This window comes from Patiria miniata, unplaced genomic scaffold (genome assembly GCF_015706575.1).
Source record: "Patiria miniata isolate m_02_andy unplaced genomic scaffold, ASM1570657v1 HiC_scaffold_18, whole genome shotgun sequence".
In the NCBI taxonomy this organism is placed as follows: Eukaryota; Metazoa; Echinodermata; class Asteroidea; order Valvatida; family Asterinidae; genus Patiria; species Patiria miniata.
The window spans coordinates 12,371,355-12,397,646 of NW_024037056.1; the positions used below are offsets into that span (position 1 = coordinate 12,371,355).

The 26,292-nt window shown below is 41.6% G+C and overlaps 1 protein-coding gene across 1 annotated transcript in view; it reads left to right on the plus strand.

Annotated features, from left to right (window-relative positions):
• The window catches only part of LOC119724638 (regulating synaptic membrane exocytosis protein 2-like), a 75,865-nt gene extending 50,210 nt beyond the window's left edge, over positions 1-25,655 (plus strand). Inside the window, exons 6-21 of the mRNA XM_038195776.1 lie at positions 696-915; positions 3,017-3,140; positions 3,268-3,353; positions 4,338-4,492; positions 4,664-4,797; positions 4,918-5,083; positions 5,382-5,628; positions 9,516-9,662; positions 9,866-10,756; positions 10,989-11,292; positions 13,090-13,134; positions 20,840-21,066; positions 21,731-21,869; positions 22,808-23,025; positions 23,619-23,758; positions 24,730-25,655. Coding sequence (XP_038051704.1) covers positions 696-915; positions 3,017-3,140; positions 3,268-3,353; positions 4,338-4,492; positions 4,664-4,797; positions 4,918-5,083; positions 5,382-5,628; positions 9,516-9,662; positions 9,866-10,756; positions 10,989-11,292; positions 13,090-13,134; positions 20,840-21,066; positions 21,731-21,869; positions 22,808-23,025; positions 23,619-23,758; positions 24,730-24,936 — 3,450 coding nt within the window. The 3' untranslated portion in view covers positions 24,937-25,655. The remainder of the gene's footprint in view (positions 1-695; positions 916-3,016; positions 3,141-3,267; positions 3,354-4,337; positions 4,493-4,663; positions 4,798-4,917; positions 5,084-5,381; positions 5,629-9,515; positions 9,663-9,865; positions 10,757-10,988; positions 11,293-13,089; positions 13,135-20,839; positions 21,067-21,730; positions 21,870-22,807; positions 23,026-23,618; positions 23,759-24,729) is intronic.
• The last annotated feature ends 637 nt before the right edge of the window (positions 25,656-26,292 follow it).

Genomic DNA, 26,292 nt, shown 5'->3' on the forward strand with positions numbered 1-26,292 from the left:
TGTCGGACCTATGAGGCGTCGGACTTATGAGCGAACCCCTTTGTGATAATGGAACACAGTATCATTTATAACATTGCCTTTTTGTCTTGACAAAACAAAGGAAAATGCGGCTAGAACAATGAGTGGTCGGGACCCAATGTAACGTTGGCATAAAAATTTAAACCTGAGTTCATGAAACTTGCACCCTCTGTTGTTTGAAAGGGCTAGGCAGGGGTTTTTTTGTCCTGAAATAAATGAAGAGTTTGTTTCCACAACGCGATAAACGCCATTTTGTCACCTTGTAGAATGCTGCCCTCTCCTGGCTGATCACAGTCAGTTTTGACAGCTGTTTTACAGTTGTTTTACAGTTAAACCCAATTTTAATAATACAAAAAATGTACTTTAAAAACAGCTGTCATTCTCTGTATTATCTATAAGTTTTCAAAACCATGCAACTTTTTCACTTTTTTCAAATGGATGTATGGCGTTTTAGAAATAAACTCTTCAAATAACTAGTACATGTGTTTCAAACAGTTGTACTCAAGAAAATGGGATGTCAGGGTTAATAATATTAATTCCTCATTCATTAAAAACAAAACTAACCTGATTTTTACCTAACCAACTATCCTGTCATGAATATTCAGTGAGTTTACTCAAATACGAAACTTGAGCTGAATATCGACCTGCTCAACTTTGTTCCCCCCATGAATATTCAGCACCCGGTCACGTGGACACCCGTCCTTGATAACAACCGGCTGATTGGTCACATGATCCTGAAGAAGAGCCAGGGGGACAACGCGGCCCCGCAGGACTCCAGCGCCATCTTGGGGTTGAAGGTCAAGGGCGGCAAGCTGAAGGAGGCGGGCAAGCTGGGGGCGTTCATCTCGCGGGTCAAGCGGGGGAGTATCGCCGACACGGTCGGTCAACTCCGCGCAGGTGGGCACCTTTTAACACCTGTTGTCCACGGAGCCCAGTCTCCTGTCTAACATCTGATATATCGTCACCGGTTTCACGAAGGGACGGGCATGTCAAAATTGACAATTTTTTCGATTTCCATTTTTTTTCACAATTTTGCTTTAAAACATGGTATTTAAGCATTCTGACATGTTTCCGTAAGCAAAACATCATTAATTCCTGAATAACATTAATGACGCCAGGGGCTGGCATCTCGCTAATTGCATTTTGCGATTTCACGAAGAGACGCAAACATGCCTGCCTCTTGAACGTATACAAAACCTATTGCACAGAAAGGCGTAAAAGTAGGTCAACAGAGATTTGATCCTATGATCGTTGAAGAAGAAGGGCATAAATGTGGAAATGTGAGATTTTTGTTTTCACGAAAGGACGGGCATCTTTACTAATTAAATTTGGCTTTTTAACCACTATATTAATTATAATTACCGGGTTCAAATTAAAGTTTACCTATCAAAGAATTGCATCAAGGTTTCCTTATTGCATAAAGTTGTTGCAAAGTAGTAGTTTTTGCAGTTTTAAAAATGGAGAAACTTCTCTTGCGATTATCTCGAAAATGGTTGTTCTTCAAAATCCACATGCCCATCCCTTCGTGAAACCGGTGACGATATCTAAGCTTGCAGATTTATGCTATCTCGCGCCTCAGCCAATCAGAGTCAACTTTACTAAATCGTGATGTTATTTTATTCCGAAATCAAGACTAAATGTTTGATCGGTCAATTCAAATATAAGTTCTACCCTACAGATATCCTTATGTGGGAAGGTTTGTGGAAAAATATGTAGTCGAGAAATTTTAACCACATTTTACAACATTATTTTTTAGTGCAAAATCTGCACTTGAAGGAATGTTCTTCCTCTAGGAGAACGACAAGTTTAAGACAGTTTGATTAAGGGGAAATAATCATGTCATTGGCAATCCGTGCACGCCTGTTTCCCCTGTGTGTAATTTTCATCTCCCTAAAAGCCAAGTCATTTTGTGCATTGTGCCAAAACGGGACAGGCAATAATGAATTTCTTCATTAAAATGTTATATGTGGGCATGTAACATTACATCAAGCGCGTATATGTGCACCGTAAATGTCAGACTCGATTGCCTGAGCGCTGTTCCGGGACGACGCTTTATGTCGGCGTTGATGGACGTCATGAACTAGAAAAGGCCATACTGACAGAGGATCGCGCAGCTATGTGGCCCATGAACTTTGAAATATGGCACTGCAAATCATGCTGATGTCTTAGTTTGTAAAAAAGACATGTAGAGACATTTGCAATCACCCGGAAACATACCTTCCTTGCTGAAAGTGAAGATACGATTGGAACTAAATATCCTGTGAATCTAGTTAGTGAGGCAGATTGGTACACAATATGATGGAATTGTTCATTTTGATGATAAATGCATGAAATTTGGCAATCAGAGTATGTCATGGAAAAAAAAATATATTTGGCTATAGGGCCATACTAGATTTGTCCTTTGAAAAAAAATAATAATAGAATAACATGCAATGGCCACCATTTTGAAAATTTTGAAAATTTCTTGTTACTCTAGGATATTTTTTTCAAAGGACAAATCTGCGATGGCCCTATAGCCAAATATCTTTCCCATGACAAACTCTGACTATGTGCCAAATTTCATGCCATCACTATCAATCTACTGTAGTAAGTCTGCCTGAAATGGTATCATTCGGAAAACAAACAATTATTGAAGATGGTCTTATTTGTGTTAGCAATGGAATCTAGTTCTGAGACGCCTAAAATTTTGTATACGTTTTTTCTCTGTTTTCTCCAAATACATAGTACTCGCCGATCTGAAATTTCAACAAATTTGCTGTTTATGCACCCTTCTTAAGACTTGGAGCAATTTTCTTGCTTCAAACGAAAAAAAAAGTCACCAGAAATAAACAGTGTACCAATGTACCTTCAAAGTACCAACAACTTCTGTCAAAAGCTATTCAAATATTCACTTGATTATCAAATATTTGAATATTCAGTTTATTACAAAGGTAATTCAAGTGGTAATGATTGAATTACTAAACATAATTCTCAATTTTTTTCTTTGTTTTTGGTGCAGGGGATGAGGTTTTGTCGTGGAACGGCCACAACCTTCAAGGCAAAGATGTTAACGAGGTTTACACCGTCATCTTTGAGTCGAAGAGCGAGCCGCAGGTTGAGCTGTATGTAGCCAGGCCAATGGGGTAAGATGTTGTCAACACAGACTTAAAAATCGTGGAAGCTTTTCCCCATTTGTACATTTTTTCACAGTGCTTGTGATTTGGCTGTACAAGTCCCACCCACTCATTTTCCAACCTTTCTTTGCTGCAGTGAAATGGACCAGACGACGAGAGAGAAGATTGCCCAGCAGTTCCGCTCCCACCGGCCGGACTCCATCACCAAACGCTCCAGTCAAAGTAAGAATCTAGGCCTCAAAACTCTCTAGGTGGCATCAGTCCAGATCGACGGAATACATTTTACTGCTTTCTTGCAATGAAACAAAGAAATGTGGGTAAGGCCAAAAAAAAAATAAGTCGGTCTCTGGTCAGCGCGCGCGTCGATTTTAATCATGCGCGACAATCTTTTTTTTTTCAAAATGTTCCGCGGTAGCTCCAACAGCGCCCTCTATTGCCGCACCTCCTCAATTTTTTTTACCAAAGAGCACCAAGGAATGGGAAATTGCACCAAAGCAAATGATCGAGAGTACCAAGGCAAATAATGGAGGACACCAGTGTACATGAGGACACCAAAAAAAGCAAAATAGTACCCCACCTTGTCTGTACAATCCAAGCTTGAAGAAAAAAAAAAAAAAAAAAAAAAAAAAAGCCGCGTCCCCACGTCAATTCCGGAACTTTGGTCTGACCAGAGACCGAATATTATTTTTTTTTTGGCCTAACCTCAAATAAAGACAGGGACTGAAAATCAAGTCCACGTGTTGGTTTTGTAGGGATTTGAATGTCAGGAAAAAAGTTGAAAAAAATATCATTTTTGCACCTGTGTAGGTTCCACAGGCCATGTGCTCACTTTGGGTCACCTATAAAACCCCTGCCTAGTATATATATCTTGATGAGATGTGTAGGTGTTTATCCTTGCACCTATGTAGGCTCTATATGTCCTTGTGCACACTTGGGTGACCTATAAATCCCTTGCCTAGTATATATCTTGGTTAGGTGTGTAGGTGTTTATCCTTGCACCTGTGTAGGCTCCACAGGCCATTGTGCTCACTTGGGTCACCTATAAAACCCCTTGCCTAGTATATATCTTGGTGAGGTGTGTAGGTATTTATCCTTGCACCTATAAAGGCTCCGTATGCCTTTGTGCTCACTTGGGCGACCTATAAACCCCTTGCCTAGTATATATCTTGGTTAGGTGTGTAGGTGTTTGTTCTTGCACCTGTGCAGGCTCCAGCGGTTACGAGTCCACCACCAAGCACAAGGAGGAAGAGGAGATCCCACCGCAGGTCCGGCACAAGCGGCCGTCGGTCACCATCACCTCGCCTGGAAGCCCCGGCATGACCAGACGGAACGGCTCGCCCTTAGTGCACGGAGAGCTCCAGGTAAAGTTTTAATTTCCAATTATACCCTTGACATTTAACTAGTGTGTCCTTAAGCAAGACATTTACCATCGTTGCTTTCGTTTTTTTTGTTTCACATCTGAAATGCTAACTTTCCTTCAAGTTCCACGTTTCTCTACAATTGTAATTTTTGTTTTCGTTTGAATTTCTCAGATGAAGCTGTGGTACGACAACACCAACTACCAGATCGGAGTGACGATACTCAGCATCCAGGGCCTGCAGCCGAGAGAAAAGACAGGCGATCTGCGCAACCCTTACATCAAGATGTATCTACTTCCAGATAGGAGGTCAGAAACTAGACCAAAATGTCCTTTTTATTCTTTTCTCTTTTTAAATCTGTAAAGACAGTAAATGAATGAAGCTGTAATCTGTTTTTAAGAATTCCGTTTATCCATTTTTTTCTTTAGTGATGATAGTAAAAGACGTACGAAGACCCTCCACAAAACCCTGAATCCCAAATGGAACCAGACCTTCCTGTACGGCCCCTTCAAGAGGTCGGAGTTCAAGGGTCACACCCTGGAGGTCACCGTCTGGGACTTTGAACACTATGGTGCTAAAGAGTTCATGGGCGAGGTGAGTATTGTCAAATAAAAGTTTTGGCTTTTACGGTGGCAATCAGATATAGGCACCAGCTAACAGAGGGAGGAAAACCGGAGAACCCGGAGAAAAACCCTCGTGGCACAAGAGAGAATCAACGAACAACTCTATTTATAAATGACCTGAGCCAGGAATCGAACCCCGGCCATACAGTGAGAGGCGAGCGCTTTACGCAATGCGCCACCCGTGCCACGCAAAGCATTGCGGGGGTTCCAAACAACAAAGTGCATGATCAATTAACAAATTTCCATCTCTACTTTTTTTTCTTGTAAAGGTCATGGTGAACCTTGAGGCCGCGCCCCTCGATGACGAGCCCCACATGTACTCGCTGCGCAGCCACAACAAGCAGGTGCCTCTACCGCTGGCCTCACCGGTGCCCGCCCGGCACCAGATGAAGCACATGCAGCGCAACAGCAGCGGGGAGACAGGGAGCCGGGAGCAGCTCTCGTCGCCACCGTCCGGAGGGCAGATCACCGACAGCGAATTCTCGGACTGGGACGACGGCATTGGCGTAGTCACGGGTAAGCTGCTTTGTAGTGTTGTTAAAACCATCCGGAAAATCTATCTGGAGATGAATTTTTCTTAGGAACACATTTTGTGCGACTTTCTACTCCTCTTAAATGTATGAAAACTATTTGACATCCCTTTTTGGTTAATTTTATTGAAAATTGCACTTCTTTAAACATTTGAAGTTGTCCACGCTTTTCCGGATAACTGAGGTCGCTGTTCCTGGGATGCCATTTCAGGAAGACACTGTTCAGTTTAGAGGTTTTCTGTTCAAGTTGTGAACCCAAAAATTTCTCATTGAAAACATTTGTGAGAAAAGTTTGCTCATTGGCTTACTACTGACACAAGAACGAATCACCAAAGAAAAAAAAAATTCACAAAAGCAAAATATCCAAAATACTGGCAACTTTTGGTGCTGAAATAGTTGCAACATTGAGGTTTCTGCCTGAAATGGCACCAGTTGTGTTGCAACGGTCGTAGCTCAGGCAGTGCTTGATCCTGAAAAGTCAGTCGCTGACTGATCTTTTGTTGTCGCAAGGTCCACCTAAGGGTGGCCTAACACAGCAGTCATATTTAAATACCTAATACTAGTCAAAATTAACTGCCCAGCAACGTTATACTAAATTCATGAAATCTATATCATGTCATTTCATACACTGTGCATTCTAATGAATGAAAGGTTTGCGGAAACACCATGTGCGAATAATTTCTCAACTAAGAGAATGGTTCTGAAAAGAACCAGTGGGCACCAAGCCTGTTCTAGGATCCTGTCTACTTGGCATCCTCACAGGATGCAACTTCTCACTTCATTGACTTCGCCTTTTGCTACTTAAGTATTCACTTTCTTAGAGTTTAGGCACTCTCCTGAAGACGGTCAGAGCATACTGACCGGAACGTCGAGTTTATACCTCTGGTTCTTTTCAGAACCATTTTCTTAGTTGAGAAATTTTTCGCACATGGTGTTTCCGCAAACCTTTCATTATTCAGAGGTATGAACTCGACGTTCCGTTCAGTATGCTCCGACCGTCTAAACTCTCAGAAAGTAAACACTAAAGTAGCAAAGGGAAATCGATGAAGTGTGAAGTTGCATCCTGTTGCAAGCTGTACATTCTAGTTATAGAAGGATCATTTTACGGATTTACATGTAATTTCATTTGACATGCGTCTGTGCATTACTGTTCAGTATGAACTAGAAACGTCATTTCCAATTAAAGTGGCCATGACAGTTTGAATTGTCTATTTATATCTTGTCTTCATTGTATGAGTGCACTAAAAAAATAAAATCTTGTTTCTCTGGTGTTGCTCCTCCCTGGATCAAACTTCATCATCACTCCATCTCTTATGTCTCGCCATCTCATCCTGCTGTTTCCATAACAACATCATCCTCTTTTTTCCCCCCTCCCTTCGCATCATTTATTAAAGATATTCTGTCCGTGCTGTTCAATCAATTTAATTATTTTTTTTGCATAAATAATTTTCAACATTATTTTTAAAGTAAAAATAACTACATTTTTTCCTATGTCGGACTTCTGCAACCCATATTTAAAAAAGACTCCTTTTTGGGGGGAGGGGGTTATATTTTATGCACGCAAACAGATCCAACCTGCAAGTAGACTGGTTCCCTGTCACTGCATTATCCAATTCTGACAAGGGTAGGAACCAGTCAACACGGAGAGATCTGAATTATTGTTAAAGTTTAGAAGATCATTTGCAGCTATCCGAAAAGTAACTGACAAAATTATTGTTGAAAAGCATACTTGGTTTAAAGATAGTAGTGGCACTAAACTCCCTTTGAAATGATTCTTTCTGGCATGCTGTCATTTTGAAGAAAACAATAAAAGAAGGTCAGTTCCAAAGATGTGTCTAAAGACACATTTTTTGGAAATTTCTGTTAGTAGTTCGTTTTCAATTCGTGTTTCATTCAAAGTGAATAAAGGTTTCATGCCTAGATAAATAGCAATACCAAAAAATCCGGAGGATAAAAGCACGGACAGAACATCTGGTGAACCTCTTTAATCGTTTTAATCTGTGTAAAACCTAATTACTGTGTGTCTAGGGGCATCTGTGGTCGGAGTGGGTGACGGTGCGTCTTCGCTCGGTGAGCGTTGCCGGACGCCACCCGTCAACGAAGGTGAAGACCAATCCCCCCTCCCCCTTTCTGACACAATCTCTCCGCCCCCTAATTTCTCCCTCCCGTGTCTTTTCAATATATTGAATCGGAAATGTTTCTCATTATAACCTGAACACCATTTCTTTCTTCAATGTCAGTTGAGTACTTGGTTTCCAAAAAGTGTAGATTGTTTTAGAACAATGTTTGCTTTCATTTTTTCAACAATTTTTAAATTGCATTACATTGTACAGGGTTAGTCAAAAAAAGCAAAACCCAAATGTCGGGACCATTGTTTAAGTGAAGTTCTGCATGTAGCATTTTGAAAATCTAGGATATGAAAGCCCAATTCATAAGCTTTCTTTTAGTACAAGAATCATTCAAATCACTCATGTACTTTTCAAGTTACAGAATTTTAAACACAAGCATCGTTTTAAAGTTCTGTCCTCGGATCACAAAAAAGGTGTGCGTTCTTTCAGCAAAACGAAAACAATTCACACACATCCCTTTGTGATTTGTTTTCGTTTTGCTGAAAGAACACTTACCTTCTCGTGATCCATGGAAGGAACTTTAAAGTGGTGGTTGTGTTTAAAATTCCGTAACTTGAAAACCCTTATGTCGCAATTCTCTCTATATACGGCTCTGGGTATGAGGAGTACCAGGCATAGTGGTTCGGGACAGTACAAGGTCTAAAGGCTTAATGTTTCAATGTTTTTGTTGGCCAACAAAAAACACATGGCGATATTTCTACATGTAAGTGAAGAAAACGCTGACAGTCTGATGATTTGTTAGTTTAACATACTTCAAAATTGAAGACTTCACATATTTTAAAGTTGCAAGTAGATTTAATGTCAATTAATTTGCTATTATTTTCATGAGTTTTCAGTTCAGCTTACTTTGGGATACCAAGATAATCTGTGTTTTATTTTTATGTGTAAAACCTTATAAAAACAAATTCATAATGTGTCATTCATTTTGATGTTAAAAACTATTAACGTGAGGGCTGTTTTCCAACACATCGTCTGTGTCTGCATTGTCCACCTGTTGCAGTCTATACTAACCTCGCCTGATTGTGCTTGCAGCTATCCACATTCTCAGTGCATGACCGGCTAGCCCATAGCTGCAGCAGAGTTTGTCCAGCAATTTTTTTTTTAACCAGTCCACCAATTAATACCAACCATCTCGGTGTACTTTTTTGTACTAACAGCTTCGTACCATTTCTCTTTCAATGGATATGACCCCATTCTTGCTACCATCTTTTCCTGTAACTTCTCTGGCCGTATCCTCTGTCTCACCATTTTTTGAACGGGAATTACCTCCACCTGTACCTCCACCCCAAATCCTGTTGCGCTCCTCTGTTCCTTGTATTCAATCTGGACAGCTCTATGGCTCTGTCACCTCTCGTGAGAGCTCTATAGCAGGGTAGACATGGCGTGTTTCCACGCTGGTTCCGTGTACTGTGTTGCTCAGAAAAGACAGTTGAAAGTGCTGGGCACATGAAGGCGTTTGTTTTGGTTTTTTCAGGGTTCCCAACAACTCTGAAAATCAGGAAAAACATGGAAAATGAGTTTCCATTTTTCCAGTCAGGGGAAAACTCAGGGAATTTGTGGGAATAAAATCCAAAATCAGACCAAAAAAAACTCAGGGAATTCGACAGTCACCTTGCAAGGAAAGGTTTTTGCCAGTTTGTCGTATTTGCGTCTTGGGCCACGTGTCCAAGTTCTGGAGCAAAGGGTCGATTCCTTGCAAAACCTTGAGAGTTGGAATTAAACTTCTCCATTTCAACCTATCCAGGTTCATCGGTCGTTGGTGTAGGGGATGGCGCCAGTGTCTCCTCCTTAGGTAGCAGCTGCAGTCCACCCCCGGCCAGCGAAGACGACAGGCCCCTGAACGACCAGGACTACCCCAGGTCCCCTACCGCCCAGAGGCGGTCAGGAATCGGTAAGTTTCTCACCAATCCTAAGCTCTTCAATCATTGGATTTGGATATTTTTGCATTCCAACTCTCACAAGCGCAGTTAAAGCCACATTGGCATTTGGAGTGTGCTATCAATAAGATGAGTCAAATACAGTCTTGGGAATTTTGGCACCCAGACCCAAGAAACGTGGAACTTGCCGCTGAATGAAATCCTCTTTGATTTGCAGTTGTACCACCCCAGCAAGAAGAGCTTTCTTCCCACACACGAGAGCGTCGCGGCTCCGCTACCACCCTAGCTGTACCAGAGAGGGCGTCCCGGAGCCGGCCCCGAAGCCCCTCGCCGACGCGACGGGAACGCATGAGCACCGAGCCCGCAGACATGTACAGCAAGCACCAAGACGCGCCGTCACAGTTTGCGCGCTACAGAGACGACACCGATGGCCAGAGCAGGCAGTCACCGACAGCACGGACTCCAAGAGATCGGGAGCGGAAGGGACGGGACCACGATCGGGACCCGAGGAGTAGAGACTTGAGAGAACGAGACTTGCGGGATCAAGATCCCAGGGAGCATGACCCCAGAGACCGGGATCTCCGAGACCGTGACTTGCGGGACCACGACCCCAGGAATCACGAACCGAGGGATCGGGACCAGCGGGAGTTCAGAGACCCCCCTCCGCGCGACTTGGACTTGAGGAACAATCACAGTCGCGGCCGGCGGGAGCCGCACGAACAGGAGCTTCTGGACCGCGAGATGCGTGACCCGCGTGAGCTCCGCGATTCACGCGACCCCAGGGAACGGACCCACCGTGCCCTCTCCCCGCCTGCAGGGTACGATTACGACCGGATGGGCGGCCGGCGATCGCGTTCCCCGAGCCGACGTGCAGACCTACAGCACGGGGATCCCCATCGCCGAACGCAATCAGAAAACCGGGGAGAGATGGACTTCGAAAGGCAGTACCGGTCGCACACCCGTGGTGCCATGACATCCAACATTGACACTTCCAGCCTGCCCAACTCTCCAGTCCATGGCGGTAGAGGGAGCCCCGTATCGACGCCTTCCACGCCGCGCAAGCATAGGCAGCTGCCTCAGGTCCCTGCCCATCTCAAATCGGATAAAGGTATGTCAGATTGGACACAATTAGCCTTTTCAGAGATCGAGTGGCTGCAAAAAGAGAGCCCTATATGCTTGAGTGAATGCTTTATAGTTACCCAAATTTATTTGTAGTTATCTCAAATTATCTTTTCTCCAAATCTCACAAGGGCTAGTCTCGCACTTGATTTTAAAGAAGCTGTAACATCCCAAACTTAGTCTTTCACCTGTGACCTTGAACTTTGACCTGATATTTTCAGGAACAGCAGAAATCGAGGAGCGAGCCCGGCAGATGAAAATGAAAATGAAGATCAACCAGTACAAGCAGGCGGCCACGGCCAACACGCTGTCCCCGCATGGCACGGCCGCATCCTCGTCCTCGGGCGGCACGCCCATCCTGGATGCCCCGCCCAGGCCTCGCCGCAAGCAGAGCCCCGACAACATCTCCATCAAGTCCTCGGACAGTAACATGTCTAGCACCAGCGACGTGTCAGCCATTACTCAAGCCAGCACGGCCAGTGCTTTCTCCACGCAGTCGGAGCGGCGGCCGACCAGAAAACTCAGGTGAGTGTCAGGAGTGAGTTTTTATTTTCGAGTGGTGAGTTTGAGTATGAGTGACTGAAGTTGTTGATGTGCTGATCCTTTCAGCATAGTTGGAGAGGTGGTTGACCAGAAAACTCAGGTGAGTGTCAGGACTGAGTTTTTATTTTTGAGTGGTGAGTTTGAGTATGAGTGACTGAAGTTGTTGTGTGCTGATCTTCTCAGCATAGTTGGAGAGGTGGTTGACCAGAAAACTCAGGTGAGTGTCAGGACTGAGTGTTTACTTTTGATTGGTGAGTTTGAGTATGAGTGACTGAAGTTGTTGTGTGCTGATCTTCTCAGTAGAGTTGGAGAGGTGGTTGACCAGAAAACTCAGGTGAGTGTCAGGACTGAGTTTTTACTTTTGATTGGTGAGTTTGAGTATGAGTGACTGAAGTTGTTGATGTGCTGATCCTCTCAGCTAAGTTAGAGAGGTGGTTGACCAGAAAACTCAGGTGAGTGTCAGGACTGAGTTTTTATTTTTGAGTCTTGAGTTTGAGTATGAGTGACTGAAGTTGTTGATGTGCTGATCCTCTCAGCATAGTTGGATAGGTGGTTGACCAGAAAACTCAGGTGAGTGTCAGGACTGAGTTTTTATTTTTGATTGGTGAGTTTGAGTATCTGAAGTTGTTGATGTGCTGATCCTTTCAGCATAGTTAGAGAGGTGGTTGACCAGAAAACTCAGGTGAGTGTCAGGACTGAGTTTTTATTTTTGAGTGGTGAGTTTGAGTATGAGTGACTGAAGTTGTTGTGTGCTGATCCTCTCAGCATAGCTGGAGAGGTGGTTGACCAGAAAACTCAGGTGAGTGTCAGAACTGAGTTTTTAATTTTGATTTGTGAGTTTGAGTATGAGTGACTGAAGTTGTTGTGTGCTGATCCTCTCAGCATAGCTGGAGAGGTGGTTGACCAGAAAACTCAGGTGAGTGTCAGAACTGAGTTTTTAATTTTGATTTGTGAGTTTGAGTATGAGTGACTGAAGTTGTTGTGTGCTGATCCTCTCAGCATAGTTGGAGAGGTGGTTGACCAGAAAACTCAGGTGAGTGTCAGGACTGAGTTTTTACTTTTGATTGGTGAGTTTGAGTATGAGTGACTGAAGTTGTTGTGTGCTGATCTTCTCAGCATAGTTGGAGAGGTGGTTGACCAGAAAACTCAGGTGAGTGTCAGGACTGAGTTTTTACTTTTGATTGGTGAGTTTGAGTATGAGTGACTGAAGTTGTTGTGTGCTGATCTTCTCAGCATAGTTGGAGAGGTGGTTGACCAGAAAACTCAGGTGAGTGTCAGGACTGAGTTTTTATTTTTGATTGGTGAGTTTGAGGATGAGTGACTGAAGTTGTTGATGTGCTGATCTTCTCAGCATAGTTGGAGAGGTGGTCGACCAGAAAACTCATGTGAGTGTCAGGACTGAGTTTTTATTTTTGAGTGGTGAGTTTGAGTATGAGTGACTGAAGTTGTTGTGTGCTGATCCTCTCAGCATAGCTGGAGAGGTGGTTGACCAGAAAACTCAGGTGAGTGTCGGGACTGAGTTTTTATTTTGATTGGTGAGTTTGAGTATGAGTGACAGAAGTTGTTGATGTGTGAGGTTTGAGTGTAGGCCGATATGACGGAGTGAGTGAAGTCGGCTGAGTGACATAGTTGCTGTCACGCAGGAAAACACAGGACGAGTGTTCTCAGCCAGTGACTCGAGAACTCAAATGAGTAACTGATGAGTAAAAAGGATTTGTTCATGATGAGTTTGTGTGAGGTTTGAGTGATTCTGATTGATGCATGCCGATCATTCAGCAGGTCATATACGATGCATCTGGACTGTCCGCCAAGCCGAAGAGAAAGGTAACTGTGTGGGCTTTGTATTTTTGATTGGGATTTTGTTTTGGAGTGTGAGTTCGAGTTACGAAGTTGACGCTGTTTGGTTTTTAATTCTAATTATTGAGCAGTTTTGGATAGTATGTTCTAAAATCCAAAAGCCATTGCACTTTTGTATTAATTTGGGTTTGGATCACAAATCTTGGAGATTTTTGAGAGAGCAAAGTGTGGTTTGTGACTTCGGATTTGCTGTGACTGCGGAGTGTTTCAAACTCACAGACTTATCAGCACCATAACTAACGCTTTGCCTAATGCTGTTTTAATCCTCAAACTTTTGCATTCAGAAACATTTCCTTACAGCGAAACCTTGAACTATTTTACTGGCACTAACATCTTCAGACTTTTACAAACATCAAACATTCTTATATTCTAGCTCACATAATCGCTTTGTTTCCATGGCAACTTAAAACTAACAAGACTTAACTTTTTCTCCAGCTTCATCAACATATTTGCAACTTACATATGCTGATTATGCATAGTTCTTAGCTCATTATGGAAATAAGCGTAGAGAGTTAGGGCTTACATGAATAATAAAGAAATAAAATCTCAATACGTGTACATTGGTCCAATGAAAAGCACCGGTACATGTGTATTCTATTACAAAAGGATTAATGTCTCTTTTGGGGCCAAAAAATTGTAAATCCATTTATTTGTAAATATTTGAAATAAGCAGCTAAAATCTTTAAACTTTTTCTAGTTGGAGACTTTAAGGGATTTTTTATGTATAATATATTTAAGTTCAAGGTTAATGGATGTAAACAACTATTATTACAAAAATATATTAAAATTTAGTTAATATGGCTAATTAATTGAAAGATCGATATTGTTTTAGCTTGTGTTTAAAGTAATTATGTGTGACACAGATAATTTAGATTGTTGTTTGTTGCTTTTATAGAACGAAGGTTATTTTTACCGGCATTCCTGTAGAACATAATTGAAGCACAATGTATGTTGCAAGAAAACTTGCCGCTTTTGATAAGAGAGTCGAAACATACGGCGTATTTGAAGAATTGAAGGCTTACAATGTACTTGGGAGGGAACGGACTGAAGACTCGGCCATACAGTATGAGGCAGTAATAGATGAGGACAGGCAACAAGTCTTCCTGTATTCTGATTAACTAAGCTCAAAATATATCAGCACAACCTCATAGACAGTAAAGTACATTTAAGTTAAGTCTGTCACGAGCCCATATGGCCCATCAGGCCGGTATTTATCTCCAGTTTCCTTGGCATGAAATGACTGAGAATATTTCTATTCCTCCTGGATGGGATGCCAGTCCATCGCAGGTTACTCCCCAGCTAATGCCGGTACCCATTTATACTCCTGGGTGGAGAGAGGCAAGGGGTGGTGAAGTGGCTTGCCCAATGACACAACATGACCAGCAGGTGGATTCAAACCTCTGATCACGAGTTACGAAACCCTACCCACTAGGCCACATGCCCCTTCACCACCAGGCCTCACTCCCCTTCATAGACAGGCCTCGCCCCAACTTCTCGATGACTATGGATGTATGTTCCTCTGTCTTGGTTTACCCCTTGTCCCTAATTTCTTTTCACCTCTTCATGTGATAGTTCTCCTCTCGTAGATCGTACAAATTTGTGAAATTGTAATAGTTCTCTCGTAGCATGATTGTACCAATTTGTGAAATTGCATGGGTGTACAGGTGGTTTTTAGAAACATTGTACATGTAGTGGATGTTTAGGGTGTCACTCAGAGCCAGATCTCATCAAGCTGCTAAGCGGAGAATATTGCTAAGCAAGAATGAGCTGGGAACCATTAACAGGCAATGATGTACTTATTGTGACATTTTGGCTGGTGACCTGTAATTGCTTAGCAGATATTTAATGTGCTTAGCAAAATTCTGTGCTTAAGCAGCACCATGAAATAGAGCTGTGGCTACGGCTGGAAGTTACACACGTGCCTATGGAAATGTGCTTAGCACAAAAAAAGTTTGGCTTACAAAAGCAGGTTACCAACCAACACTCCACGTGATGTATATTGCTCATGATTAGTATTCAACTGTTGTTTGCTTAGCATGAAAATCACATGGGGTTCTGGCTGATAATCTGCTTTTATAAGCCAGACTTTTTTGTGCTAAGCAAATTTTTGTGCTTAGCAGCGCCGTGAAATTGGCCCCAGCAACAGCCAAGTATTTCGGACGCAGCCAAAGTCTCAGATGTACTGTAGTCTGGAGACCCTGTACTTTATGCTTATATGGATCACAGGATCTTGGTGGGATGGAATGTAGTGTGGACTCACTTCATTCCAATTTTGTTGTCCTTGAGCTGGACATTTTATCATGATTGCATCTTCCCATTCAGGAGAAACAGTGCACAATATGTAGAATAAGCCAGTTCGGTATCTCGATGAAGTAGTCCAGGTCAAAGGTCATACGAAGGTCATACAAAGGTCATAAATTGCGAACGCCCATTCTGCTCGTAAATGAACGCGCGAGCGTCGCAGTGCGACCGTCTCCTTGCACGTTTATGTGCCTTCGATGAGCGTTCGATTATTCCGGATGATCTGTGACCCATATCATTGCACACGTGCGCATTTGAAAAACGGAACTGGCTTATTTGCAAAACATGGTTGCGGTATCTTTTAAAGCTCACATTTACAGGAAAGTTAACCTTTGGTGCTGGTTTTTGGGTTTTTTCTATCAGCTTCTGTCTGTTTCTACTTCAATCTTGATCAAAATTGCTCTCGGATTCAAATGGGGATCGAAGTGATTTGCTGTAGATGGCTTACCTATACTGACCTGAACATCGAGTTTATACCTCTGGTTCTTTTCAGAACCATTCTCTTAGTTGAGAAATTGTTTGCACATGGTGTTTCCATAAACCTTTCATTCATTAGTATCTCCAACATGCAAAGCCTCCAATCTTACTTGGCATTATACTGTTATAATAAAACAGCTCATCAACATTTCGTGGCTATTTTTCTCTTAAATTTCTCTGTCATTGCATGTCTTTTGTGCCATCAACCCTTTCGCTCATTTGCATGGTTGTGTTTGTGTTTTTTTATTCATTTTTGCATGGAGTATGTTACAGTGGTGAGATGTGATCATAGACATTGGTAGTACAGTCATTGGTTGAAATTGAGTCTTGTGAATTTTTATTTAAAATTCAGCTGTAGTTTTTAGTAATAATCGACTCATCTTGAAACTGTTTTTTTTTCCCTCACTGATATTCAAAAGTTAAGGTTTTTTTTAATTTAAATATAATCCATCCTCCACTCCTTGTCAATATTATTTGAAATATCGCCAAACATTTTTGTAGGTCAAAGAAATCCTGCAGGAGAAACAATCAAATGTGAATAACATTTGTGGTACTTTTGGACAATATCTGTCAAAATCTAGACTGCTTTTAGTCCATCAAATATAAAAACTTCTACCTTGTAAAAAAAAACTACAGCTGAATAATTTTGGTAGATGAATGTTTTGGTGTATCATGTTGTTGTTGGTGGTGTTCATGTTTTGGGACGTTCCATAACAAATCAAAATCTCAGATAAAATCCCCCCCTCCTTTTTTCACCCTTGGTGTGCGATAGTACTGAGTTTGTCAGTATGTTTTGTCAGTAATATTTCATTACTCCATATTTTTTTTATTAAAAAAATTTCATACTCCACAAGTTTCCTGTTGAGACATCGTGAGTGCCCCTTTAACCCTGGTTGAATTTTTGAAGCAGAATTTCTGAGGCAAAGATCAGACCCAGGCCAATTCCTATAGGATTTGTATTGTTCAGCTCAATACATATTTGGGGGGTTACTGTTCTTTCTACAATTAATATTTATTAAATTTACTAGACTGTCCCTTAAAAAAAAAAAAAGAAACAAGAATTTGGAGAGAGTAAAGGAGTAAAAGTTCACCCCGTCCTTTGACCCTGTAACTTTTGATTTGTTAGGGAATATTTCTCAGTGTATTTTACATGTTCTTTTCTTTCCCAATGTGCAACTTTCAATTTCTTGTTCAACCCTCTTTCAATGTCCTTGTCTCAAAACCTGTCTGTCTTTCGTTACAAATTTCTTGTCTCTGAAGACAATTGTTCTGAGTATAAGCCCATGTTATCACCAGAAATGTCATCGCAAAATTTCAGAGCGAAGCTGTCAAGTGCCGTATGTTGTCGTGGGTGAGGCCGTTTCCAGACCATCCCCGCCCGGGAACCAGCCTGATCCAAGTCGTGCCGTAGAGATGAGTAAACTTTCATCAGTAGATGAAATGGCAAAGTTGACTCGAGACGCAGTATGTTGCACTGTTGACAAACATTTTCATCCCGGAAAATTGAAAGGCGGATAGCCGAATCGAAATGCCAAACATGATTGAAGGGTAAGACTGTACATGGGTATTTGTAAATGCTAAAAGGTTTGTGAATAATTGAACATGCATACAGAATGTTTTTATTTAAATGGTCAACCAAATGTTAAAGGCATATAGGATTATTTTCAATTATTCAAAAAAGTAACCGACCAAGTTATTATCAAAAATGCTTATGTGGATTAAAATATGGCACTGGTACCGATCATCCGTCTGGCTTGCTGTCATTTAGATGAAATCATGAAATGTAGGTGATTGCCAACGATCAGTCACTTGACTGGATTTTGGAAATAAAGAGTGCTGTGGACGAAATCGTGTTTCGTGATCAAAAGGTCGGCATGTTTGTTTTTTTTGGTTTTACTTTTTTCTCTAAAACTTATAAGTGTAATATCTACTGAGCTGAAACTTCAACAGGTTGGGTTTTGAACACTCTTCTTTGGATTTTGAGTGGTGTTATTATTGGAAACGAACAAAATGCATGAAAAGCAAATGATCCTATATGCTTTTCAACCTAGTACGAGTAAATGTCTAAAGATATACCTGTAAATCATATTGTTGCTTTATACTCTTGAAAAAAAAGGACTTTATTATGACTTTAAAGTTGTCATGCCTGTACTCCTACTTAAGTTAAACACTATTTCTTTAGTTGTACACACTTTAGGATCATAACAAAAAGAATTCGACTTCAGTAGCAAACTTTATTTTAGTGTGTTTTTTTCCCCTAGGAAAATAGGTCAACAATGCATGCATCTTTAGCTGAATAAATTGTTTTAATTTACTTTTTATCTAATACATTCCGTTGTACAAATAGCACAATTTATTTACATGTACCAGCATAACTGCACGCCAATAAATTATCCAGTCTGAATAAATAACAAATTTTATAATCCTTTGGGTAAAACAAAATATAAACGATCATTATGTATGTGTATTTATACTCGGCCCACGTAAGGACGTATGCAAATTGACAGGTTTAAATTATTGACAAACTAAAGCCCTTTCCCAGCTGTTTATACCTATTTATTATCTTTTGACGCGAACAGCAAAACTATTTTTGACAGTGAGTCATCATCGTTTTTAACTGACAGTGGATGTGGTGATGTGTAACACCAAGACGATGAAATATTTTTTTTTGGGGGGGGGGAATTCAAGAAAAGTAGCGAATCACATATGTGACCTACTGAGGCAAAATGAGGAATGTCCCCCAAAACCTTGTTTTGAGTACTCGGATATACTAGAAAAATCATGTGAACATCGTTTTTGATTGTTTTGTGTTTTTGACTAGGCAAGGTATCCAAGATTCACACTATGCAGTTTTGTTGGGAAAAAAAATACCCACAAAAGTGGAAAAACTGAAGAAAGTTTTTCACTGCCGTCTGCGGCGCAATGCGTGTTGTTTTTTTTTCAAAGCCGTTTTTCTCGAAATGAGGTAACAAAAACTTGGCAAGACACTGTTTAAGTTCCTGCGCCATATCTTTGGAATAAATTAAGCAGCAGAAATAAATTTGGTATCAATAGAAAGCCAATGATTTGCGCTTTAACATGATGAACATAACGTGAAAAGTCAAAGTTGGGGGTTATTCCTCATTATGCTGTGGCAGGTTACAATTACATAGAGTGAATGGTCTATAGAGTCATGTAATAATTCAATTTCTGGACAGATTTCAGAGTAAGGTTTTAAAATGATCCAGGGCACAATTCTTACACGTAGCTGATAATACCAGCTCATTGAAATCACCGGTTACCTTTTTAATTTCATGGTAAAGATTTTCATTATGGTGGCATCAAAAGCCTGCATGTACTTTACTCATTGTTAAATTTTAGGCACAAGAACTTCCCAAAAAAATGTAGAATTCATTATTAGCAATGAAACATTTGAAACTGCACACATTTAACCTTGGCACTACACAAGTATTGTAATTAGTTAAGTTAATTGGTTTGGTTTATCTAAGGAGTGGTTTTTTTTATTTGACAAGCACATTTTTGAAACAACCAGCACATGTCCACCAAACTAACACTTGATGAATTTGTTTCTAATTTGGAAAGGTATGCAAAAAGGTCAGTTGCACTTTTCCGACCATCTGTTTTAGTCGGAGCACATTTGTAGATCAATTAGTGGTGGGAGAAATCGGATATTTCAAAATCCGGTTACAGTCAGAGACCATGGAGCAAATTGGGGGATGTTCCAGTTGTTAGCTTGTGTCACCAAAAAATGGAAGGCCTGATTTTTTAAAGGTTTGGAATATCCAGAGATGCCAACCATTGCTCTGTTGGAGTAATTATTAGGATTTTGAGGCGTGTTAGTGTTACTACTCTTGAAATTTCCAGCTGTCCTATACGCCAACATTGTGGTTACTCTGAAAAGTACTGTGGTTACTCTTAAACTTGACTGTTGTCCTATGTATTTACATTAGCATTACTCTTTGCAGGAAGAATCAGTACTATTTTGTAGTCTGTAAAGTTGGCATCTCTGAATATCCGGTTTCCAAAATCCAAACCGAATAGTGGAATTCAAACCGAGTTGTAAAATATCCGGATTTAAATCCCACCACTTAGATCAACATGAAAAGCAAATCCTAAACGTATTTTATCACAGTAGAAAAAAAAACAATTACTATCCTGCCATCTAACAAGTACATGTTACATTTTAAAAAAAAAGTGACATTTTGGTCGTGTTTGCAAAACATCTAAATACTTAACCATGCATGTGTCAAACAAACAAATGAACAAAAATCAACAGTATCCAAAAGTACATATTTAAGGAAAGTAAAAGAAACAAACAAACACCCTAACAGCGCTGATAACCAACATAGACACTATATATTGGACAACCCACGGCAGCACTACATTCTATGTAAATCATAAACAAGAAATTCCAACAGTTCGGAAGAAGCCTATGCATTTCAAAGAAACTAGAAAGCACTCAGAGAGCACAAACCTCCGCCAAGGCTAAACAATTCCCCACCATATTGTCAGTACACCCACAAGAAATACTCGCATAAATGGTGAAGAATCCTTTAAAAAAAATCCTGGATCTAGACCCAGATCTGGATCACTTCCAAAATCTAATCGATTTGTTCTTGTACCAAGGACCGCCCCGAATTTTTTTTTTATGCAAATACGTCCATAACTTTTTGAGTTATCTTGTTAACAGACAAACCAACCAACCAACAAACAAACCAACGCCGATGAAAACATAACCTCTTTGGCGGAGGTAATAAAAAGAAATTATACAGAAAAAAGTTTTTCAATGTATATAATAATAATATTAAAAAAAAGAAAAAGGAGTCCCATATTACGTAAATTTTACACACGCTGCTACTTTTTTCACAACATAGTCTTCGTTTTTTCACGACAGTGCCTTTGCCGAGAAATTGCAAGCAACTGCCCCCGTCAAGAAGCCGCTGAACCGCAGCAACAGCAGCGCCGACATGTACACGTACGACCGGAACGAGGGCAGCATATCAGACTCGGCGGCCGACGTGAACATCCAGGAGGGCAAGAAGCGCCGGGCCAGCATCGGATACAAGATGGCGTCGCTAGTGGGTCTTTCCAAGAAGAGTAATAGTACATCCAATCTAGCAGGTACAAGATCGTATTTGTGTGGATATATACCCTGTTTTGTTTTTATTATGCATTACTTTGCCCTGCGATTCTGTGCGATGCTCTGCGTTAATCTGCGATGTTTTGCGATGCTCTGCAATGCTCTGCAATGCTCTGTGGTGTTCCCTAATGCTCTGCGATGCTCTTTGATGCTCTTTGATGCTCTGTGATTTTTTGATATATATGCGATGGTCTGCGATGATCTGCGATGGTCTGTGATGTTTTGCGATGGTCTGTGATGTTTTGCGATGGTCTTTGATGCTTAGCAATGCTCTGAGATGCTTAGCATTGTTCTGTGATGCTCTGTGATGCTCTGAGATGCTCTGTAATACTCTTTGTATGCTCTGTGAGTCTCTGCGATAGTCTGTGATGCTCTGTGATGCTCTGAGATACTCTGCGATGGTCTGCGATGCTTTGGGATGGTGTAAGGTGCTTAGCAATGCTCTGAGATGATTAGCAGTGTTCTGCGATGCTCTGCGATGTTTTCTGATGCTCTGCTTAGCTCTGTTTTACTCTGCTTCTAGTATTTGATTAATTGCAGTGTTAATGATTAATTGCAGTGGTTTGTTACAATTTTGATGTTTCACTCTATCCGTAAAGTTAAATGATCATCATCGAAGGAGGCTTGTTTTTCTTTTTTCACCAGGCAAGAAGCCACGGAGTAGTATAGTACGTAGCGAGGAGGTTGGCCTAGCTGCCGAGATGAGGAATCGTCTACAGAAGCAAGCTAGCCGCGAGAGCACAGACGGCAGTGTCTGCAGCTTCAGTAGCGACAGCTCAAGCCAGTCAGTATTCTTCAAATCTATCCATTAACTTTGCTTTCAAGTTTCGTTTCCCAAACTTCGCCTTTTGGCACTTAGTTTTGGTGGGCAGGTTTTAGCAGTAGTAAAGTCTGTCACGAACCAATACAGCCCATCAGGCTGGCATTTATCTCCGGTTTCCTTGGCATGAAACGACTGAGAATATTTCTGTTCCCCCTGGACGGGATGCTAGTCCATCGCAGGTTACTCCCCAGCTAATGCTAGTACCCATTAATACTCCTGGGTGGAGAGAGGCAAGTGGGGGTGGAGTTGCTTACCCAAGGAAACAACGTATGACCAGCAGCTGGATTTGAACCCCTGACCCTCTGATTACGAGTCACAAACCCTTACCACTAGGCCACACTCCCCAAAGGTATTAAGGCTAAATCTGAGTACATGTAATTTTACCGTAGTTGTCTCGACAAATGATGATCAAACATTACAAACTTCACAATTTCATGTCTCCTTGCTTGTCCAAAATAGTTGATAAGACAAGTCCAGTCTGAAGGTCCTGTTCACACTACCTGACATCTCTGTGTTGAACCTGGGTCAAAACCGAACATTTCAGAAACCCCTTTCACACTAGCAAGAATCTAACACCGCTTCTACACGGGTTTGGCGCTCTATACGGGACTAGGGTTGAGAAGTTCTACCCTAGTAAAAAAAATCCAAAATCTACGGCTGACCCATGTACAAGCTATGTCAGTGTTAATGATGTTCCTTGTCAACTTGTTAACAGACAAGGATCCACTTCATTCGATCCTGGTTGATTTCAACAAAGGTATGCAGAACAAAAGAGTGAAAAGGCCTTACGACAAACTATGGTTATAACTCTAGTTCTGGATCAAACCCGACCACTAGTAATTGACCTGTGGTACTTCATCAAACTTACTTTTAACTAACATGTTTACTCTTCTCACCAGACTCTGGCTACCGGGTAACTTCCGCATGGGCCCCGAGGGCCAGTTTGACGGCTTCCTGGAGGGGCTAGGCCCTGCCCAGCTGGTGGGTCGGCAGGTCCTGGGCTCCCCTTGCCTAGGGGACATCCAGATCGGTCTGGAGGACAAAAGGGGCAAGCTGGAGGTGGAGATTATCAGGGCTAGGGGGCTGATGTCCAAGTCAATCTCTAAGATGCTTCCTGGTGAGTGAAGACCGAAGGCAGATTTAAGGGGGTGCTGGGGGATGATGCTATTAAGTCTGATCTTTTTTTTTTTTAAATGATGAAAACGGCGCAACAAAATCTGTATATTGCAAGCGCCATTTTAATCTGTTCTACCAGTCGTCAGTGCCCAGATTGTATGGTAGAAGCACATAAGTAAACCCAGGGGCCAATTTCATAGAGCTGCTTATGCACAAAATTTGCTTAAGCACAAAAACGTCTTGCTTAATAAAATCAGGTTACCGGCCAAAACTCCATGCAATTGTTATAAACAACAGCTAAATACCAGTCACAAGCAATGTACATCACATGGAGTTTTGGCCGGTAGCCTAATTTTACTAAGCAATGTTTTTTCGTGCTTAAGCAAATTTTCTGCTTAAGCAGCTCTATGAAATTGGGCCCAGATTGGAGTAGTTTACTGCTTGAAATAAGCATCAATTACGCACTACAGAGCTTCATGTTGCTCATGGAGTTCAACTATCGTGAAATCCAAAAGGTTGCGTCATTTTCGGAGGTTTCAGATTTAGTTGTACAAAATTACCCTATTCTCATTGGTCGCCATTGTTATTTTTCAGCTCCCTATGTCAAGGTCTACCTAATGGAAGGCAAGCGTTGCGTGGGCAAGAAGAAGACTAAGATAGCTCGCCGGACCCTGGACCCACTCTACCAACAGGTGCTACAGTTTGAGGAGGACTACCACAACAAAATACTCCAGGTAAAGGACATGGTCTGAAGATCCCAGTTGGAAAGTCAGGGGGTTCCAAGGTTCCCCCCCCCCATACAAATGACAGAAAAAGGACGACAAATGCATGAAGCATTATTGTGTGTGATGAGTTTAACATACCAAAAAAGCCGCAAAGGGCCTAAAGTTACATTCCTGTTCTATTTTTTTTAGTTTAATCCAAAATAATAGATTCCTTCTCTAAATTGCTATTTTTGTAACAACACGAAAGTTGTTCACTATTGAATTTGACATCGACCAAAAAAACATCGGTTCAAGTCTTGAGTTATTTAATTTTTACAACTTTGAATTATTGGCTGCCAGACAATGATTTCATGCTCGCTGGCTAAGCTGGTTCCTGCCTCACAATCAGTATGAGTAATGTATGGACCGGGAGCCAGTCTATTGGCAAAGTGGATCTGTTTGGGCCTGAAACCAAAATAATAAAAATTCTTTTAACCGAAAAAAAAATGAATTTGTTGAAAGGTATGGGGAACACACATACTGAAATTTGTATCCTTGTGGAGCAGTTTCTTTGTTCTCGTGTAGTAAAGTTTTCGAGTTTGAAAGTGTAGTTTCAAAATGCTCTTATTTTAATCAGAATTAATTTCCTTGGCAGAAAGTCAGACTTAATATCCCTTTTCCAAAACTCTTCCATTTGCGACAAATCAACCCACCTTGGAAATTCCTAGTTATTTAGTAAAATCCATATATCTATTTCGTGAAAACCTTGTGGAGACGTTTTCATCTATAGAAATTGCCCTGTGGAGACGTATGCAATCTTTTGTTCCCTATTGTGTGCATGTCTCCAGAGGGCACAGTGTATCAGATCACAACTCTAAAAAAAAGATGAACAAATACGTAACACTCTCTCCCAAAGAGCTAGGGTTCCCTATCACTTTGCTGGTATTTTCTAGTGAACTCATTTTTCTTAATACACTGCCTTTTTTTTTTTTCAATTTCAGATCACGGTGTGGGCGGACTACGGCCGCATGGAGCGTAAGGTCTTCATGGGTGTCGCCCAGATCATGCTAGATGACCTGGACCTGTCCCATCCCAGTATAGGCTACTACAAGCTCTTCAACACCTCCTCAATATCGGAACTGCACGGCCACCGAGCGTCCATATCGTCACTAGAGGGCTCCATGACTTCCCTGGCTAGTGCTAAATAACCCCTGATTCCTTCTTCCCCTCTCCCCCCCCCCTCCCCCAACAAAAAGATAAACCCAAAAGGAGTCGTTAATAGTCAAAAGAAGGTGCACTCTGAACGTCCCTTTCTCTTGCAAACGCTTTACTCGCAAACGCTTTACGATGACCATTTTGTGTTTTGTAACGAGAAGATAAAAATCTGTGATTTCATTGGTTACAACCAAGTTTCACAGCCCCCCCCCCCTCCACTCGAACACGCCATGAGGACTGTTTCAGTATTGTCTTAAGAGGGCACCCTGAGGTGCCTTCCTCATACTAACTTGAGCAGGGTCCGAAGCGCTTGTCTGAAGCCATTGTCCAGGTCTTCGCTTCGTGGGAACAAACCGGCGATAGGCAAAACCGTAGCTCCGGAAGCCTGTTTCGGACACGCAGCCTAACCTCCAAAACCCTACTGGACAGTTTTTTGTCACTAGAGGGCTGTTCTGTGATGTCCGAGTACAAATCCAAAAGACTGCAACTTCATCATCACTAGAGGGCCTCCTAGCCTAATCCCAAACCCTGCCTTTTACAAATGTCCACACTAGGAATCAGAACTCTTGGAAGCCCAACTTTGCCATGTTCCACTTGTTGGAGGATGCCACTGGTGATCATATACACTTCTATCATCTCTGAGCACACTCGACTGAGGGCGCCCTTTGCACCCGCAGCAAACTTACCACTCATTTGCAGTTGCATTGAAATTTTAACAAAATGAAGTAGAAACGGCCTGCCGGTTTGCTGGGTCTCATCACAAGAGGGCGCTGTGCAGAGCACGTATTGCCATCAAGGGTCTGGAGGTACATGTGAACGTCGGAGCGTCTCAACTGCGACTAGCGGTAAAACTTCATTGTCACAAGCCTTATTTAGTTCTCAGATTCAAATTTTGATGAGAATTGAAATGTGCTGAACGATTTCATCTTCAACGCACCTCTGTGACATTTGGCCATGCCCACAAAAAAACTATTGTCACGGGCTATAGGCATGTCTCACGAATACAGCACTAGATTTGCGGATAAATAATCGCAGTTGGCTATCGGTTTTGACATGGAAATTTGATGGGTCACCTAGCTTCAAGCATTCCAAAGAGTGACACGAAGTTGCCAAGCCGGCATTGAAAAAGTCTTTCACAGCGGCCATGTTGGTCATGTCCCCTGGGTTCGTCGGTGAAGATCCTTGTGACAGCACATCGCGGGCACCAGATGAATTTGGACAGGGAGTGAAAATGTGAGCCAAGTTTATAATATTGAAATATAATCGGAGTATAGTGGTATGGGAAAGTTGCAAATTTGAAAGTGGTTACATCTATATGGAGATAATATTCATTTCGTCAGCAGGTCACT